Here is a 17,994-nt window from a genome sequence, read left to right on the forward strand (position 1 = left end):
ATACATTCAATCTATTTGAATGCAAGCTCATATCAGCTTGGACTAATTACGTAGTATGGTTTGTCTCTGGCGAGGCAACTCTGAGAAGCCTGGTTCTTTGGTGACCCACTACGGCACTCAATTTATGCTATTTGCGAGCAAAAGTCATACTGCTGCTCTTCAGTATAAAGTACAATGATTTAGACATGGAAGAATTTGAGACGAACAAAGGGGACATTGAAAATATGAGGGAATCATACGGAAACGTGGAAATGAGACAACCTTTCCAACATCAACGATATCCAACCCGCTAACCCGTACATCCACAAATCAAGCAACAGACCTATACACCTCGCTTTTCTTATTTTGGGGTCGTTTTCCACAAAACATGGTCATGGCCTCGTAACAAAAAACGTCATATCCACACCATTAATTTTTTTTACCCTTTTTGTTTTTCATCCGTCTCGCCTCTCGCTCTGGCCAGGTGTCTGTCCCGGCGCAGGTCCCAGACTCCCGTCTGCTGCCGTCACCGTACCCGTGGTCTGATCGAAAAACGTTACCATTTCGTGAGGCAGCCACTCCAACCACGTCATCATATTGTCACCTAAGGCGCTCATGTCTATATCCTGGCTCTCGATCATCATGTCTCCAAATAACACCGAGCCGCCGCTGTGGGCCGGTTGCCCGGGCGCGGTCATACCCGCGGCGCCGCCCATGCTGTGAGATACTTGGGACGGGTACGGGCCCGTTGGGGAGTGCGGGTTGACGGCGGATGCGGTAGCGCCCGCGGGCGCGCGGCCGGCGGGCGAAGACGCGGTGGAGTACGGGGAGTGGAGGTTGAGCAGGAGGTCGGCGTCTGACACTAGGGCGGGATCGGACAAGTAGGCTGAGGAACCGCCTGGCGGGGGCGGGGGTTGCATGCTCGTGGGAGCGTTGGGCTGGGCGAAGATCTGAGTGTTGTTGGGATAGCGGGGCAGTGGCGTCGTGGCCATATTGGAGCCTTGTTGTGTGAGGATGTTGCGCTGTTGCTGCGGCGACGTCGGACCCTGCGCCATTACTGACGAGATGGACGTGTCTATGCCGTCTTGCGGGCGGCGGGAGCCACCGTCTCGATTCTCGGTAGGGTATAGAACAGCTAAGCTCGTGCTTGGTGAGTTCATGGTTCCAGTAAGGGACCAGCCAATGGCTAATGCGAGGTTCGTCAATATCTGCGCTCCAACCCTGATTTTGAAATCACTACATACCTGCATCTGCCATAGGAGACCCAGGAATACCAAAGTTTGCCCCGCGGCTGCTCTTAAGCGCCGCCACTGGACCTTGGTCTTTCTCAGAGTGATTCTGAGGCCCAATGTACGCTCCCCAAGATAGCTTGCGCCGCCAACCAGGTGTGTCGAAAGAAGGTTCCGGTCGAGGAACCTCCAATGCACACTCCATCTCTTCTCTGGTATAGAGAAGTGGGTCCACAACACCCTTAGCCTTTTGGTCTAAGACAGTCAAAATATACTTGACCCCAGCCCAATATGTCTCAAGGGATTGCAGGGCTCGATAGCAGCGCTGGTAGTTTTGGTTAGCGGCAGATGCCAGCAGGCTATGTTTAGCCATCTGCTTCTCCACTGCAGCCGCTTGAGCCCTTCCATCCCTGAGATCTGATCGGTTACGGAAATCATCGGAGGCGGTCACTCTCTGTGCACTACTTTCTCTACTATTCTCCTTGCCTCGGTTGTTTGGCGGTGGAGACCCCTGCCTTGAATGCGGATTCGACGAGGCGGACTGCATAGCAGTCTCCTTGAGGAAAGCGCAAGCAGCAATGTAGATTGGTTGGCTGTATCCTGTTAGTTGCAGAATTTGGAACTGCCGATTTGATCATACCTGGTAAACGGGTTACCAAGACCCGCTTTTGCGTCAGCTAATTCCGCGAAAGCGAGAATATCTGCAATTGTCTTTGCTGATGACATAGACAGCTCATGGCTGTTCGGGAGAAGCTGTTGGATGCCCCCTTCAAATGTTTTCAGGAGCGTTGGTTGATGCAAGAGAACAATAAGGGTGTGGAACCAAAAGTGAAGCAGGATGAAATTCGTCCCTTGGCCGTTCCGGAGGTAATGCTGAAAGTTTAGAACGTTAAAATGCAAACGTGACGATAGATTCTGATAGATATCGGTCAGAAGAGTCTCCATGGACGCAAGGCGTTTGATAACGTCGGGCGTAACGTGCGAGACTTCTTTGATCCCATTCAAAAGGTCAGTAACACGTCCATAGAGATGGATTACTCGGATCAGCGCAGGGAAAGGAACAGGCCAGTCAGTGGTTTCGTCCTTGGAATCGAGAGAAGGGAACGAAATTTCGATGTCACTATCCCTCAGAGAGACTGGTCGTCCCGTTCCAGATGAGACGACCCGATCCAGGAAGAATACGGCCCAGAATGTATCAATGCGCTCTCTCTCCACGGCTCTCTGCTCCTCGATGGCGTCGGGATCGGTTCCTTCTGGCGACGATGCTGTAGTCCGCGAGCGGTTCGTACTATCTCTTCTCTTAGAGGACCCGTTTTTGACACTCTCGGGGGTTGGCCCGTCTCTTCCTTCGTATCTCAACCCTTGAAGCGTCTGCATACCGAGATCTTGAGCCATTCGGATGGCGATCCCAAGGTACATCCACAGGCCAGAGTCACGGCTTCCGCCGAATTCGTCGTACGCGAGCAGCAAAGCAGCCTGAACGACGGCCACACTGGGACAGGCAAAAGTGTCGGCGATTGCGGATTTGGCTCGCAAAGCAAACTGCTGACCATACTCGGATGGAGACGTTTCCGCTTGTTCCGCGTCTCCATCGGACTGGCGCGTGCCGACCAGCATGGGATCAGTGGAGAAGCGTGCAGCTAGCGCACAGACCGAGTCGACCAGGATGGCGTCCACTTGCTTCTCCTCCAGATCGCGCATAAACCGTACTTCCTGCAAGAAAGGGAAGTTGCAACCGAGGTGGGCGAAGAAGGTCTTGCACAGATGCGTGATCAACGGCGGTGGGGGAACTGGCGAAGCGTCGTATATGGCGAGCTCGAGTGGAGCGGGGGTTTCGGTGGTGGATTGTTGGGAAGTCACACGGCCGAGCGAAGCTGCAGTTGCAGGAGGGGATTGTAGGCCTTGACTGTCCTTTGAGTGCATGGACCTGGGGTGCCGAGTATTGGACTTACCATCAGTCGTCGATGTTCCTGCTGTACTGTGCTGCTTGCCTTTCACCTTGACCACCATCTGCTTGAACCCTGGCATGATCGCCGTCGGGCCGAAGTAGCGGAAGTAAGGCATGCGATTTCGAATGCTCAAGCTTAGCGAGAAACGGCCTGTTCATGCGTTAGTTACACAAGGGATTGCGGGCATGGCGTGGACGACGTACTCGAAGCCTGGCTCCCTTCGTCTCCGCCAGTGCTCGCGGGACCATTTGTACTGGCCTCCAAGGCGGGGTCTATGATGGGGGAGTCGGTCGACGCGCCGTAGGCAAACGAAGGACCTGCAATCCCCACATTTTCGACCTGCCGTGGCTGCTGCTGCTGCTTTGGCTGCGGTCCGCGAGGTGAGGCCAAAGACGATCTCCTGTCAACGTTCGATACAGCACTTGTCCGCCGCTCGGCATTGTCGGTGGACGCTGAGCTATCCTTTGGTTGGTCTGTGTCCGGACCATATCCCCCGCAGGTGTGGTTGTTCTTGAGGCAGGTTTCGCAGGCGGGGCGCTCGCCCGAACAGCGCGTCTTGCGGCGGCGGCAGGTCAAACAGGCCGAGTTTATTCTCCGTCTCTTCGCGTAGGGACCGTCATGGTTGGTGACGAAGCGGATGGCCTTCGGCTGCGGCAGAGTTTGGCCGGTTGAAGGGTCTGGGGCCATTGCGGCCATGCGGGGGCGAAGGGTCTCGCGAGGCTAAGGTCTGCAGAGCGCTGCAACGGCATGTGGCCGCAAAGGGAGCAGATGGTGCGGCTCAAGCGGGCGGGAGGAATGCGCGTGCTGGGGCTTTAGTAGGAGTATCAAGCGCAGCGGTCCGCGCTACGGGCCCGCGAGCTGTTGGCGCAATGGCGGGTGAGGGTGCGCACGGAATGGGTCAGCAGGCAGCTAATGAGCTCGCGCGCAGGATCCGCGCCCGGTATGCGTGGCGGAAGCGACAATCGACGGCGCAGCTCTGGGGCTGGGAACTGGGAAAAGCATGGTGCCCTGGTGCGCAGGACAGGCGGGCGAGGTTTGCGCTCGCCATTGGCAGTGGTCACGGCCAGCCTCGCAGCCAAAAGCGGAGTCGGCCACGCTCAACGCCTCCCGAGTCCTGATCGCCCCGAGCCCGCAGCCTCTCCTCCGCATCATGCAGCCTGCAACCGGCCACCCGTTCCGACTCCAGGGCTGATCTTCTGATCCAAGCACTGCACAGGCCATCCCCTCTGAATTTCCAGCGCGCCGTCAACACAGCACCTCCGGTCCCCGCGCCACCCACACAATGCGGCCCCTCTCTGCCATTGCCCGCGCCGGCCCACGCGTTTTTCGTCCTTCGGGGCGCTACACGGCTGCGTCCCGTTGTCTGCACAGCTCCGCTCCCAAGCCTGCCACTCCACTGCCGCATCCCACTGCCCCAGGTCCGCCGCCGGGGCCGCCGAAGCCCGCTGCCTCGACCGCCGAAGATCGGATTGCGCGCAAACGCCAGCAGGCCGAACTGTTCCAAGAAAGCCGCAATGCGAAGGCAAACCCCTCGAAGCCTGCAAGTGCGCTAAAGAAGCGCTTCTGGCGTGATGTGCACGTCAAGCAGACACCAGGTAGGCGCACACCCGATCATCGAACGCATGGCAATGGCTGAAAGTGCGTGTGGTAGACGGCCATCAGGTTCTTCTCGATTCGCGACCCGTCCGGACGGCTTCAAAAAATATTCTTACCATCCCCCCAAACAAGCAACAGCTCGCCGCTGCAATTGCGCTGGAATGGGATCTCTTGCTCAATGCACAGCAGGCCCTTAAGCAACACTACATCCCTCTCACCTCCCTGACGTCGCGCGCGATCGATATACAAACAGAAGATGCGGCGGGCGATTCAAACATCCGGGAGAGTATCGTGAAGATGCTTATGAACTACCTCACCACCGATACGCTTCTCTGCTGGGCACCGGAACACAACATTCATGAGGCGAGGGACTTAAGCGAGGGTACGGAGAATTTGCGCCAGGTGCAGATCAAGACGGCGCAGCCCATTATCAACTTCCTCACCACCAAGCTGTGGCCGGGTGTGGACATCACGCCTATTCTGGCACCTGATAGCATCATGCCCGTGCCGCAGCCGCCGAACACGGTCGAGGTCATTAAGGGGTGGTTGTCTACCCTGCCGGCATGGGAGCTGGCCGGCATGGAGCGCGGTGTTCTGGCAAGCAAGAGCTTGCTGGTAGCTGCTCGTCTGATGGCCGAATGGAGCCCCGAGTTTGCCCACACCCGCGACAACCAGCCTGACGGAAGCCGGTTCGGAATTGAGGAGGCAGCTGAGGCCAGTAGCCTGGAGGTTACCTGGCAAACGGGCATGTGGGGAGAAGTCGAGGACACGCACGACGTTGACAAGGAGGATCTGCGGCGACAGCTTGGCAGCGTCGTGCTCCTGGTCAATGGATAAGAATAGAGGGGCTAGATCTGTGTATTAGTAGTACAGTACGTGTGTGTAGACTAGGTAAAAGCTGCGGCTATATTCTGGATAAAAGACGAAGATGAGGTGCTGGCAGGTAAGGGCGCCAGGGTCCGGTGGGCTAGCAGCGTTCACGACAGATGATGGTGCCACAGAGGAAGCTAGAGGGTAGCGATAGGTGGGGAGGCATGAACGGCGCAATTCGCGGATTGGGCTGCGGCGCAATCGCAGTTGTCTCACTTGTGGCAACCGCAGTGCTTCTAGCCACGTACGGGCAAAGCAGGCCGCCGGGGGGAGCCACTGCGTCAGTGACAGGGGTCCGAGAGAGTGCCAATGCTAGAGTCGCCAATGCGTGTGCTCCCTACACCACTGCGCTCGCGCTGGCGACCTTCCCTCAGAGCGTGCAACCGGCCCCTCGTTCAGCTGCGAGTCCAGACTGCGCGCATTCAGCTGCCCCGGATTGATGCGCGCCGCAAACGAGCTCAGAAGACGCGCTACGCCTGCCGCGCTACCGCTACCCCTGTCGCCGCATTCTTGTCCCGCCGCCTTGAATCCAGACAGAGGCCATGGAGAGGTAACCCGCCCGTCGATTGTGGCAGCGTGCTGTGAAACATCCACGCGGACACGTACTTTCCAAGCCCCGAGCACTGCCGCCCACAGCCGCTGACGTCTGACATCACTCCAGCTCTAGCGCCCACCAGCACAAGAGGAACAAGTCCTCGGTCAGGTCGCTCCTGCACCGCGTCTCGTCCAAGCAGGATGCTGCCGTGAATTCCGACACCGACGACCAAGCCTCAAACCCCGCCTCCTCGCAGACCTCTATTACCTCGCCGCCCGCCGCCTCTGTGCACGCCTCGCGATCGAGCATCCAGGGCCCCCGCCATCGCCCGCACCTGTCCACTACCATGTCCAATTCCAACGCGACCTCCTCCGAGGTCTTGGCCCCTCCATACGCTGCGCAGTCGCCCTCTTCCCCAACTGCCAAGGGCGCCTCCATTGAGCAGTCCGTTCGCCTGTTCCGCATCTTCGAGGCCCTGCGCAATGGCGACACTGCTGCAATTTCCAAAGCGATAAGGGAGGAGGCTTCTACGCAGGGCGGCGCAAGACAGAGCACCTCGTCGGTATCGTCCTTGTCCACGGCACGGTTGGAGGGCACTACAATACTACACCTCGCAATCCAATGCGCCGAGCTGCCTGTCATTGAATTTGTCCTTTCCAATGTCGGCGCGGGCATCGATTTGAACGGCAGGGACAGGGATGGCAACACACCTCTCCACCTAGCTGCTCAACTTGGTCGCGCGCCAGTTGTGAAGATGTTGCTTGACCAGAGTGGTATCAATGACTCTCTGACAAACTATCACGGCCAAACTCCGCTCGACCTGGCGCGCACGCCTGATATTTTCCAGCAACTGCAGTTGACGCGGTCGATTTTCATTGACACCAATGTCAAGAAGATCCAGGAGCTGGCGTTGCAGGGAGACTACAAGTCTTTGGAGGCTGTGCTGACAGACCCGCGCGTGCAAACTACCTTGGATGTCAACGGTCCAGAGCTTGCGACGGACCCTTCGACCATCGAGACGGGAGGCACCTTGCTTCATGAGGCAGCCAGGAAGAAGGACACTCAGCTGTGCCAACTCCTCCTCCTGAACGGCGCAGACCCCTTCCGACGAGATCGGAAAGGTAAACTTCCTCATGAGGTAACCAAAGACGACAAGACCAAGGCAATCTTGAAGAAGTCCCCTGCCGCTGCTGCTGCCCAGCGTGGCATCCAGGAGAGGACAATCTTGGGTGCCGCTGCCCAGGCGGCTGGACCCGCTTCGGCAGAGGTTGCACTGGGCTCCAAGGAAAGTCGCGAGATGAAAGGCTATTTAAAGAAGTGGACGAATTACACCGGTGGTTACAAGTTGAGGTGGTTTGTTCTCGAAGACGGGGTTCTGAGCTACTACAAGCACCAAGGTGAGCTTACCAAGACTCTCATTCTGCGCAAATCCAGGACTGATAATTTGTAGACGACATTGGATCTGCGTGCCGTGGGGCAATCAATATGAGGATCGCCAAACTCCACATGGATCCACAGGACAAGCTCCGCTTCGAAATCCACGGGAAATCGTCTGTAAAATATCACTTGAAGGCGAACCATCAGGTGGAAGCCAAGCGATGGTTTTGGGCGCTGAACAATGCTATCCAATGGAGCAAGGACGAAGCGCGCGAGGAGGAAAAGCGACAAACTCGCGAAACCGAAGCGCTTCGTCAAGCAAAGACCGAACAGGCCACCAAAGAGAGTGATGCGATGAGCGTTGTAAGCTCGAAACCGAATGGTAGAAACTCGGTGCTCAGCCCGACCGGCAGCGGAGCATTGGGTGTTCCACAAACCGGCTCGCGCACTGGGCCGAGTACCACCGAGGACGACGATCTTGGCAACAGCGCCTATGATGCCAGCTTGGGCGGAGAAGATGCTAGCCGATATGAGAGCCGGAGCCGTACTGGTAAGTCGATTGGGGGCGACCTGGATGATGATGATGACTATGGCGACGACGTCAGCAGCGACCAAGCAAAACCTGTGAGCAAGGACGCCTTCAACATCACTGCTCAGTCGGTCAAACTGCAGCTGGACCTCCTTGCCCAAGTGTCTGCAGCACTGCAGGCGGAAAAGGCCAAAAATCCTTCAATGGCAATTTCAGATCCCGCTGCCGCCCAGGCATTCGCATCATACGAGGCAGCCGTTAGCAGTCTTAAGGGCCTTGTTGGTGATCTGTTCCGCATCGCGCGGGATAGAGATGCATACTGGCAATATAGGCTTGACAGAGAGGCCAATGTCCGTCGCATGTGGGAGGAGAGCATGGCAAAGGTAGCAAGGGAGCAGGAAGAACTCGAGAACAGGATTGGCGAGTCTGAAGACAAGCGGAAGCGAACGAAGAAGGCGCTCCGTGATGCGCTGCAAGGGCTCCAAACTGGGGAGCCTTCCAAGGTCAAGAGCGCTATTGCTGACACGGAAGCAATCGCTGAAGTCGAAGAGCCTGCCGAGGAGAAGGCTACGCGCAGCCGCAACAACAGTGTCACAAGGCCGAACCTGGCTGAGCTCGCTCAACTTTCGGACTCGGAGTCGGATGACGAGGAGTTCTTCGACGCTATTCAGGAAGGAGAGGTCGAGATTGTGGAGACGCTACCTGTTACGTCGCCGCCAGCCTACGAAGGAGATGAGAAGCCGCCTACTATGGATCTTCGAGAAGCTAAATCGGCCGAGATCATACCATCTTTCAAGGGTTATGAAGACCCGGTGCGCACGCGTCTTAAGTTGGACGAGGACAACCGGCCTAAGATTTCGCTATGGGTATATGACCTTTCTATACGGATCTCGAGTCATTGCTAACAGCTGTCAGGGTATCTTGAAATCCATGATCGGCAAGGATATGACGAAGATGACCTTGCCCGTGTCGTTCAATGAGCCGACTTCTCTGCTGCAGCGTGTGGCTGAAGATATGGAGTATGTTGATCTGCTCGATATCGCCGCTGAGCGGATGGACTCTTGCGAGCGCATGGTCTACGTTGCCGCATTTGCGGCGAGTGAGTATGCCTCCACCATCGGACGTGTCGCCAAGCCGTTTAATCCGCTGCTGGGAGAGACTTTCGAGTACTGCCGCCCGGACAAGGGGTTCCGTTTCTTTGTTGAGCAAGTCAGCCATCACCCACCGATTGGTGCCGCGTGGGCTGAATCGGCGAAGTGGGATTACTATGTAAGCGATGATTTTTCCTCTTACCATATGTGAACCTCCTTCTAATCTCTCTCCAGGGAGAATCGGCTGTCAGGTCCAAGTTTTACGGCAAGTCCTTCGATATCAACCCTCTCGGCACCTGGTTCCTGCGCCTGCGTCCCGCTTCCGGTGGCGAAGAGCTGTACACATGGAAGAAGGTTACATCTTCGGTCATTGGAATCATTACCGGCAACCCCACTGTCGACAATTACGGTCTGATGGAGATCAAGAACCACACGACCGGTGAAGTTTGTCTCCTTGACTTCAAGCCTCGCGGCTGGAAGGCATCGTCCGCCTATCAGGTTGCCGGAAAGGTCGTCGGCAGTGATGGCCAGACTCGTTGGAGCATTGGTGGCCGCTGGAACGACAAGATTTACGCTCGCCTCACACCCGGCTATGAAGACGGTGACAACGTCGGTCAGAAAGACAAGCAAGCGACTCTTATTTGGCAGTGCCACGAACGGCCGACGGGCATTCCTTTCAACCTCACTCCTTTCGTCCTTACTCTCAATGACCTTCCGGATCGCCTTAAGCCGATCCTTGCACCTACTGATACCCGTTTGAGGCCCGATCAGCGCGCTATGGAGGACGGAGAATATGATTTCGCTGCTACGGAGAAGAACCGCGTGGAAGAGAAGCAGCGTGCGAAGCGTAGGGAACGCGAGGCGGCAGGCGAGGAATTCGAGCCGCATTGGTTCTCCAAGGCCAGAGATGAGGTGACTGGCGAGGAGTACTGGAAGTTCAATGGTGAATACTGGAAGATGAGAGAAAAGGTTGCCAATGGCGAGGGCAGCTGGGAAGGCTGTGAAGACATTTTCTAAGCCCCGTAATGCCAAGGACGTGACCTCTACGTTCAAGCGGGAAGTAAGGGTTGTGGGGCTATTGGTATATCATGCCTTGGTGCCCATATTTTTAGCAGAGCCACGGCGATTGTATTAACAGACTGCGTGCTTGTCTTCTTATTCCCCTTCGTTTCTATCTGCACCCCTCCCTTCTGCACATCTTTTTTCTGTCTTATTCAAGTTCGCGTGGTCCTCATTCGATTGCTTCTTGGTAATCGCTTAATGTCTTCTCCTCGCCCTCTCTATGTCTCACAAACGCCTTTGAATTAGTAAATCCGTTCTAGAACATGGATGATGAAAACGAGAAAAAGTTCCTATGGTCTTTTCAATAGTTCATAGCAATGAGCACACAACCCACCTTTCGGCAGTCTCGTACGGGAATTGAAAATGAACTTCCTGCAAAGCCCTCGCGTATCAGCTGCGAACTGATACTTGATTGTAGATGATTTAAGGTCTAGCGGTAGCTTATTTTCGGCTTCACTAGCTCTCGGCGCAAATGCGTTTGATTCGTCGACCCGCCCTCACTCGCCCTTGCGCCAAATTCTCGCGTCCAGAATATGACTAGCACTAGATGCTCAGGTAGAAACATCACCTCATGCAACCCGAATTACGATGCACCTGTCATCGAACAGCTTTGCTAGTTCAGATACTCCATGAGGGCTAGCTAGAGAACCCTCCGATTACGGTGCGAGGAACGGGAGTTTTCCTCCGATAACTAATCCGTCGAGCCAAGACGGGTGCTTAGCAATTGTGCTCCATCCATGACGTGCCCAAAGGGCGGGCTACCCCGACAACTACTAGCCCCGCAGCGGGGTAATAGCAAAGGAGCCCACATAACGCCATTAGGTAGCAAGAAAACGCCCGCCTCCCACCGGGTAGTACGAACTATCCAAATACTACCAAGTGCGGGACCCCTGGCGTGGCCTAACGCATGACTACATAGACGTTTTCCGAAGGAGTGATTCAAATAATAACTCACTCTCTCCTCCGATCACAAATCCACACACGGCCCAGCCGCGCGCTGTTTTTGTTCCCTTTGTGGCACTTCGATTAAAAGCTCGTCGGATTTCACACCCAACACCACAACCTGCCTTCCTCTCTACTATCAGAGACGACAAGAGTCTACCAACGATACAACAAAAAAAGGCCCCTGATCCCCCTCATTAAAACCAACAAATCCAAAGTAAAAGGGAAAACAGAAAACAAAGTATAGAAACAGAAAAAACAAAAAAAAATGGCCAAATCCTTCCGCGACCTCGCCGGCATCCCGCCCACGGTGGCGACACCCAGCGACTCGATCCTAATCATCATCGACGCGCAAAACGAGTACGCATCCGGCGCGCTGGCCGTGCGCGACGTCGAGCGCTCGCGGGCCGCCATCGCCTCGCTGCTGCAGCGCTACCGCAGCGCGTCGAACGGCCACATCGCGCACGTTGTGCACGTCGTGCCTGACGGCACGCCCGTCTTCACGCCGGGCACGGCGCTGGCCGAGGAGTTTGCGGAACTCGCGCCGCGCAGCACGGCCGAGAGCGGCGGCCGCGAGGTCGTCATCTCGAAAAAGTTCCCGGGCGCCTTCGCCGAGACGGGGCTGGGCGATTTTGTCAAGAGCACCGGCAAGACCAAGGTCGTGCTGGTCGGGTACATGGCGCATGTGTGCGTGAGCACGACGGCGCGCGAGGCGGACCAGCGCGGGTTGCAGGTCGTCGTCGTCGAGGATGCCGTCGGAGATAGGGACATCCCCGGCGGGAGCGGGCAGGAGGTTACCAAGGTGAGTGGGTTAGGGGGGTTTGCTTTTCTTTCATCTTTTTATGCCTTGTGTCTTTTTCGTGCATAATTTTGCGTCTTTTTTTGCTTTTTTTTGGCGCTTGGTGATGCAATTTGGTTCCGTGGATGAGTAAAAGCTAACGGGTCGTGCGTTGTAGTGGGTCCTCGCTGAGCTGGGAGATGCTTTCGGCACGATCGTGAAGAGTGCCGATATCAAATGAAGAAACAGAAAGGCTGTTTTGACAGGTCCAGGAAATGGCTGGGACTGATGGGAAAAATTAGCTATGTATCTTCATTTGGACAATAACATACCGTGAAGTCAGCTTTGTCTCTGATATCTATATATATACGCAAGTCATTACACATGAATCGTCCCTTTTCTTTCCTCCCTCTTTCGAGAGTTCCGTTTCCCTCAGACCAGATTGATGATTTGATATTTGTCATCGAACATGGCGTTCCGGGTGCACTTCCACAGGCCCACCCGCTCGTACTCGTCGTTCGTCGTGCCCGCTCTGCGCCTCAACAGCAGGCCGTCGTGGTGGCCCCAGGCGACGGAGCTGGGGGCGTACTCGTAGAACTTGACGCAGTACAGGACCTCGTACTTGAGGGCGGCGAACTCGGCGGGCGAGAGCCTCAGGTCGAACAGCAGTTTCAGCTGGTCGTTCCGCCAGCCGAGGTCCTCCCACACGCGCAGCTGCGTCGCGACCCAGTCGCGCTCGGGCAGCTCGAGCCCGTTCCGGACGGCCTTGCGCGCGCGGGCGTCGTCGATGATGCAGCCCTGGAAGACGCGGCCGCCGATCATGTTGCGGTCGCTGTCGACGGCGTCGGCGACGGCCAGGACGGGGCAGAGGGTGCAGCGCAGCGTGATGACGCCCTTGTTGGAGATGCCGGCGAAGGGCTCGTTACGCTTGCTGGCGTTGTCGTCCTCGTTGGACTGGGTCCGCAGGATCCGCAGCTTGCCGTCCAGGCGCGGGAACCCCCGCTGGTGCTGATGCTGATGCTGCTGGGCGTCGTGAGCGAGAGCTGCCGTCTGAGCGGGGGCCTGGCAGAGCGGCCATGGCACCTCGCTTCGCGGCCAGAGGGCGTCCCAAGAGACGTAGCCGCCGGTGATGGAGGCCCAGGACCACGAGGGAACGGTGCCGGCGGGCAGCTGACGCTTGCCGTAGACGACAAACCAAAGGAGGCTGGCGGGCAGCAGCGACGGCCACAGACCGGCGCAGTGCGAGTGCGAAATGGTGGGCGTCCGGGGTGGCTGTTGTAAGCGAGCTTCTTGGATTTTTTTGAAAAAGCATTCTGCCGTGTCCGACAGGGCGACCAGCCTGTCGGCGGGCGGCTCGACGGGTCTGGTGGGAGCGGGCAGGCCGCTGGTGAGCTTGGGGTAGGCGGCTACGGTTGAGCACCAGGCCAGTTCTAAGGCGTCGCGCTCCAGTTGCGCCGCGCGAGGAGACGGCGACGGCAGCAGCGCGTGGAGCGAATCAACGTCCGACGGCTGCGACGCCGTCGACGACGACGAGAACGACGCGCGAGCGAGGGTGCACGTAGACGAGGTCCTCGACAAGCGGCCCTTCATGGTGGCGGCGGCGGCATTCGCTGATGTGTCGGCCGGGGGGAGTGAAGGGGATTGTTGTGACCTTGACTCAAGAGGAAAGTAGGCCTGGCAACCCCAGGCTGCGAGCGGGAGGCGGCTGATGAATGGCTTGAGAGGGCGATGAGTTGTAGCCTGATCGCCGCAGACGCCCCACAGACGACAACAACACGCCCCTTGGCGCTGCTGCTGGCATTTCCGGCTTTTCCAGATGCAGATTCCCTTTGCGGATATAGCATTACCTCCCGGACGCCCGGGTCGACTGATCCCGCGGCGCGATCACCTTGGCCATATCGGCGATTTGCAACTGAAATGGGTCCGCTAGCCTGTCTCGGAACCTTAAGCATCGCATGGCTCAGTGTTTCACAAATCGAGTAAGAACGAAGCCGATAAGACTTACCGTTGGTTCCACTAAGAGCCTCAATAATTCCCGCCTGCTAATGGTTCAGTGCTCTATTGCTCCACATCAGGGCTCAATTTTCCAGAGCGCACTATATTATGCCGCTTGTTCCCTCGATCAACAACGAGGCTATCCAGCGAACTGCGCGTATTTTCACCAACACAATTCTGGGAAGCTTATACGGGCAGCAAAAACTTTCATAAAAAACATAAAGTACTGGCGTGACGCGTTATGTTTGTCTCATCCCAATCGGGACACGCTTCAGTCTTTCAAGCATTGCCTGCAGCTAACTCAAAAGAGTACCAAAAAAAAGTAGAGGACGAGCAAGATCGCCCAACCTTTCATGCCCCCTCCTTCCTCAGCATCTATCCACCTATTTCTCTTTCTCCAATAGTTCCAGGTACTGCGGCACGAGACTGCCCACCATCTCTTCCAGCCCTTTCAACTTGATCCCGAACGCCTTCTCGACCTTGTCGCTGTAAAATTTCAACTCCTTGTACGTCCCCGCGTACCCACCATTCGGCAAGATGCCCGCCTCGACCTCCTTCGGGAACAGCTTCGCCGTCAGCTCGTTCACATCCTCCCAGCGCATGTCGACGCCGGTCGTGAAAAACTCGGTGCCCGCACCGGGCTCGCCCTCAGCCTTCGTCTTGATCTTCTCGCGGTCCAGGGCCATCAGGTGCAAGTCAACCACGTCGTCGATGTGCGTGCCGCAAGCCGCCTCAGGCGGCGGCGCGACGGCGCCGGGCTCGGGCTTGCCTGCAGCGAACAGACGCAAGAAGCGCCAGTTGCTCGTGGCCCACAGGTCCTTGGTAGAAGCGGCGAGCGGGTGGCGGCCGCACACGTAGGCCGGGCCGAGCGCGACGAGGTCGAAGCCGACGTTTTGCGCGCCCTCGCGCTCCATCCACTCGAGGCTGCGGCGCAGCGCGGCCGTCTTGCTCGCGCAGTACGCCGTCGCCATGTCCACGAAGGGCGGCTCGCGGTCCGGCTGCAGCGAGGCCTCGTTGACGTAGACGTTCTGGCCTGCCGCCGGCGGCGCCCACTCGGACCCCAGCATGGCGGGTTCCACGAAGGCGCCGATGGAAGACGTGCACACGACGCGCTTGACTGTTCCGCCTGCTGCCTTTGCGCTCTCCAGCGCCGACAAAGTGCACGCCACGGCCGGCTCGAGGATGGTGGCGCGCTGCTCCTCGGGCGCGCACTCGACGAACGGGATGGGCGACGCCGCGTGGATCACGTAGTCGCACCCGCGCGTCGCCGCGTCCAGCGCGCCCTTCGCCGCGAGGTCGGGAACCGTGAAGAATTGGCACACGGCGTTGACGTCGTTGCCTGGAGCGGCGGCGAGTAGGGCTGGCGCGGTCGCGACCTGCTCGCGCTTGGCCTCGCTGCGGACCACGACGTTTGCCGTGTAACCTGAGCGCAGAGCCGCGACAAGGATCGCGGAGCCGATGTAGCCGGTCGCTCCGGTTATCATGATCTTTCCTTTCGACATGGTTGATATGGAAGGGGTGGACTGTTGCTTGGCGGGGGAGTTTTTGTGAGATCGTAGTAGCGCCTGAGACTGGGGTGGGGGTCGAAGGTAGCCGTCATTTATAGCCCTTCTCTTTGGACCCGATTATCGTGCAACAATACGCGTATAATCCCCGCTCTCCGGTCGGTGGTGAGTCTCCATTCGGAATACATGTAAGATCAAAAACGCCTTATGCTGCCAAGGCTGATGTGAGGATCAAGCTAGCCGGGGTCTAGATGTCCTCATTGACGGGTTTCGAGCGTCTCGCCGCAAACCGCCGCTAGCGGTAATCATGTAATCCTTGGTTCCCGTCTGTTGAGCCCAATTAATCAACCGTCCGGATATATCCCACAAGAACCTACCTGTTGTGACAGTGGCCAGAACATTGTATTCTTGGTGGTCAATCGGCGCGCGCTTCTTTTCCCAAGTCACTCATACTTCTTTAGATTCTCGTAGGGGAAATAAGTCAGGCAGATAATGATTGATTTTGGCGTTTATCTTCTCTACCACACCGGGGCCTGAAGCCTAGTCAAAGCAGGCGGACCAGTTTCCGCCTGACTTGGCGAAATCCAAAGTGTCGATAAATGCGTCTAGCTTGCATTTACCGTCGGAATCGGCGCAACTGAGCGGAATGACCCGATCGTTGACGAGGAATCTCACGTACTCGTCCGTCTCACCGCTGCAGGAAAGCTTCTCGACGTACAACCTAGCGGCAAATGGCACCGTCCACGAAGTGCTCCAGCCGCCGCTCTCCTCGGCAGTCTGCACCTGAGTGTTGTTGAGAGGCTCCGTGTCGTTGTAAAGACCAAGAGCGAAGAAGATGGCCGTCATGTCGTTGTCGTGAGAGAAGTCAGCGAACAGAACGTGGCCCGGGCCGATTGGGAAAGTCGCAGGGTCTGAGTCCAGGGTGCTGTTCGTAGAGGTGTGGTCCTCAACGGGAGTGTTGGTCAGACGCGCAATGAGCTCGTTGACGTATCCAACACCCTGGGTAGGGCCAAGAGGATCACCAGCACCGTAGTGGTAATACTTGCCCAGGTTCTGGTAGTAGTCATACTGCTTCCACTCGTCCTCGAAGAACAGCTCGCAGAAGTCGGAGAGCTTTCCCTCGGGGTCAGCAACGGTGTAGAAGGGACACAGGTCCATAAGATAGGTGACTTCGGCTTGGGAGAGGTTGGCGCCCGGCAGTTGGTCGTTGATGCGGTTGGCGATCGGAGGCAGCCAGATCTCATTCCACGGGGCCTGGCCACGGGCGTCGATGATGTCGTCGTCCTCATTCTCGAAGTTGGTGCAGATGGCGTGGCTCATGGTGTTGTTGGCAGTTTCGTCCTCGCTGATGATGAGCATGTCGTAGGGATAGTCTCCAGTGAGATTCGACTTGTCGTCAACCATGGCCTGGTGGAAACCGTCGGTAAAGAACTGGCCACTGGCGATGACACGAGATTCGCCAGAAGCGCGGACGAACATGTGCTGGGAGCGGGCAAGAGAAGCGTATCTCTTGTAGAACTTGATTCCAGAGTGGTACAGCTCCTGCTCGCCAAATGTGGTGAGCTCGTCAGCACCGAGAGTATACTCGACGTTCTGCAAGAAGGCAGCATTGCCCTCGAAGGAATACGAGTTCGCCTGGATCTTCTGGATGGTGGCATTGTACGCCTTGGTCTTGCTGGCAGTGGGGTCGCGGGCGCCATGACGAGACAAGACCTGGGCGAAGGTGACCTTGCACTGGTCGGGAATGTCGGCCGAAATCTCAGACGGGACCTCGAAGTAAGGCGAGTACTGGCCCCAGAAGTGAGAGATTTCGGGGGAGCACTGGTAGCCGCGCAGGACAGTGTCGCACGAGGTCGAGTTGTCTGCAGTAGTCGTGTTGGAGGCGGCATTGGCCCAGACGGCCGCGCTGCATGGAGCGGTTAGTAACCGCGTTCTTTGCTTGTATGGTTTTCTGCCTACCCAAGGACGAGAAGCACGACGGCAGACATAGTGAGAGTGCGAGGCCCGAAGGTCGTGGAGCGCAAATTCTGTTTCGTCGGAGTAAGGCATTTTATAATGCGTCCAACCCGGTCACTCGGGTCGTGAAACAAGCGACGGACACCGGTTACACTACCCACGAGGGGCAGGTGTTGATCTAAGAGCTCCGATTCAGGCACTGAAGTTGCCGGCACCGCGCAGCACGTTGCAGGGCGCACCGAGGCGATTGGCCCAAGCGAGACGGCAGCATTTGAAAATCCGCGTCGTCGCCGCCGAGCCGAGCAAACAACTTACCTTGGTGGCCATCTGGGTACGGCTCGTCCCAGCTGCTGCGAGGGGAGCCCAGCAGTTCAACCTCTTCATGCATGATAATAGCCTGTTTCAGGGGCTGCTGCTTAGCGGAAAACATTATAGGGAAACGCGCCGGCCGCCCAACCGAGGAAGAAAGCCGGGGTGGATCACGAGCGCGCAGCGATGTCGCAGTCGTGGGCAAACCCGCAGCAGCAGCGCCAAGCAACGCAGGTGTTGAGGTGAAGTTGGAGAGGAGCCCTACCGCGACACGGCGGGCAGACCCTGCGGG

At 57.3% G+C, this 17,994-nt stretch overlaps 7 protein-coding genes across 7 annotated transcripts; 3 read left to right on the top strand and 4 right to left on the bottom strand.

Moving 5' to 3' along the window:
• Window positions 1–434: 434 nt before the first annotated feature.
• On the bottom strand, window positions 435–3,844 carry LTHEOB_2643 (uncharacterized protein; the record flags this gene model as incomplete). The annotated part of the gene is made up of 5 exons (XM_035511478.1): window positions 435–1,165; window positions 1,224–1,801; window positions 1,849–3,109; window positions 3,161–3,307; window positions 3,361–3,844. The coding sequence occupies 5 exons, from the start codon at window positions 3,842–3,844 to the stop codon at window positions 435–437; spliced, it is 3,201 nt and encodes a 1,066-aa protein (XP_035364352.1).
• A 595-nt stretch (window positions 3,845–4,439) lies between these two features.
• On the top strand, window positions 4,440–5,590 carry LTHEOB_2644 (Mitochondrial molecular chaperone; the record flags this gene model as incomplete). Its single annotated transcript, XM_035511479.1, has 2 exons — window positions 4,440–4,752; window positions 4,809–5,590. 2 exons carry the CDS (start codon window positions 4,440–4,442, stop codon window positions 5,588–5,590), a joined length of 1,095 nt encoding a protein of 364 aa, XP_035364353.1.
• A 575-nt stretch (window positions 5,591–6,165) lies between these two features.
• LTHEOB_2645 (Oxysterol-binding protein) lies at window positions 6,166–10,172 on the top strand (the record flags this gene model as incomplete). Its single annotated transcript, XM_035511480.1, has 5 exons — window positions 6,166–6,173; window positions 6,285–7,555; window positions 7,609–8,930; window positions 8,980–9,333; window positions 9,390–10,172. The coding sequence occupies 5 exons, from the start codon at window positions 6,166–6,168 to the stop codon at window positions 10,170–10,172; spliced, it is 3,738 nt and encodes a 1,245-aa protein (XP_035364354.1).
• Window positions 10,173–11,427: 1,255 nt separating this feature from the next.
• Window positions 11,428–12,178, top strand: LTHEOB_2646 (Isochorismatase hydrolase protein; the record flags this gene model as incomplete). The annotated part of the gene is made up of 2 exons (XM_035511481.1): window positions 11,428–11,961; window positions 12,116–12,178. 2 exons carry the CDS (start codon window positions 11,428–11,430, stop codon window positions 12,176–12,178), a joined length of 597 nt encoding a protein of 198 aa, XP_035364355.1.
• A 191-nt stretch (window positions 12,179–12,369) lies between these two features.
• Window positions 12,370–13,527, bottom strand: LTHEOB_2647 (Het domain protein pin-c3; the record flags this gene model as incomplete). Its single annotated transcript, XM_035511482.1, has 1 exon — window positions 12,370–13,527. The coding sequence occupies one exon, from the start codon at window positions 13,525–13,527 to the stop codon at window positions 12,370–12,372; it is 1,158 nt and encodes a 385-aa protein (XP_035364356.1).
• Window positions 13,528–14,315: 788 nt separating this feature from the next.
• On the bottom strand, window positions 14,316–15,434 carry LTHEOB_2648 (uncharacterized protein; the record flags this gene model as incomplete). Its single annotated transcript, XM_035511483.1, has 1 exon — window positions 14,316–15,434. One exon carries the CDS (start codon window positions 15,432–15,434, stop codon window positions 14,316–14,318), a length of 1,119 nt encoding a protein of 372 aa, XP_035364357.1.
• A 543-nt stretch (window positions 15,435–15,977) lies between these two features.
• LTHEOB_2649 (Phytase protein) lies at window positions 15,978–17,425 on the bottom strand (the record flags this gene model as incomplete). Its single annotated transcript, XM_035511484.1, has 2 exons — window positions 15,978–17,343; window positions 17,397–17,425. 2 exons carry the CDS (start codon window positions 17,423–17,425, stop codon window positions 15,978–15,980), a joined length of 1,395 nt encoding a protein of 464 aa, XP_035364358.1.
• Window positions 17,426–17,994: the final 569 nt, after the last annotated feature.

The sequence above is a fragment of the Lasiodiplodia theobromae genome (assembly GCF_012971845.1).
Source record: "Lasiodiplodia theobromae strain AM2As chromosome Unknown scaffold_6, whole genome shotgun sequence".
NCBI lineage: Eukaryota > Fungi > Ascomycota > Dothideomycetes > Botryosphaeriales > Botryosphaeriaceae > Lasiodiplodia > Lasiodiplodia theobromae.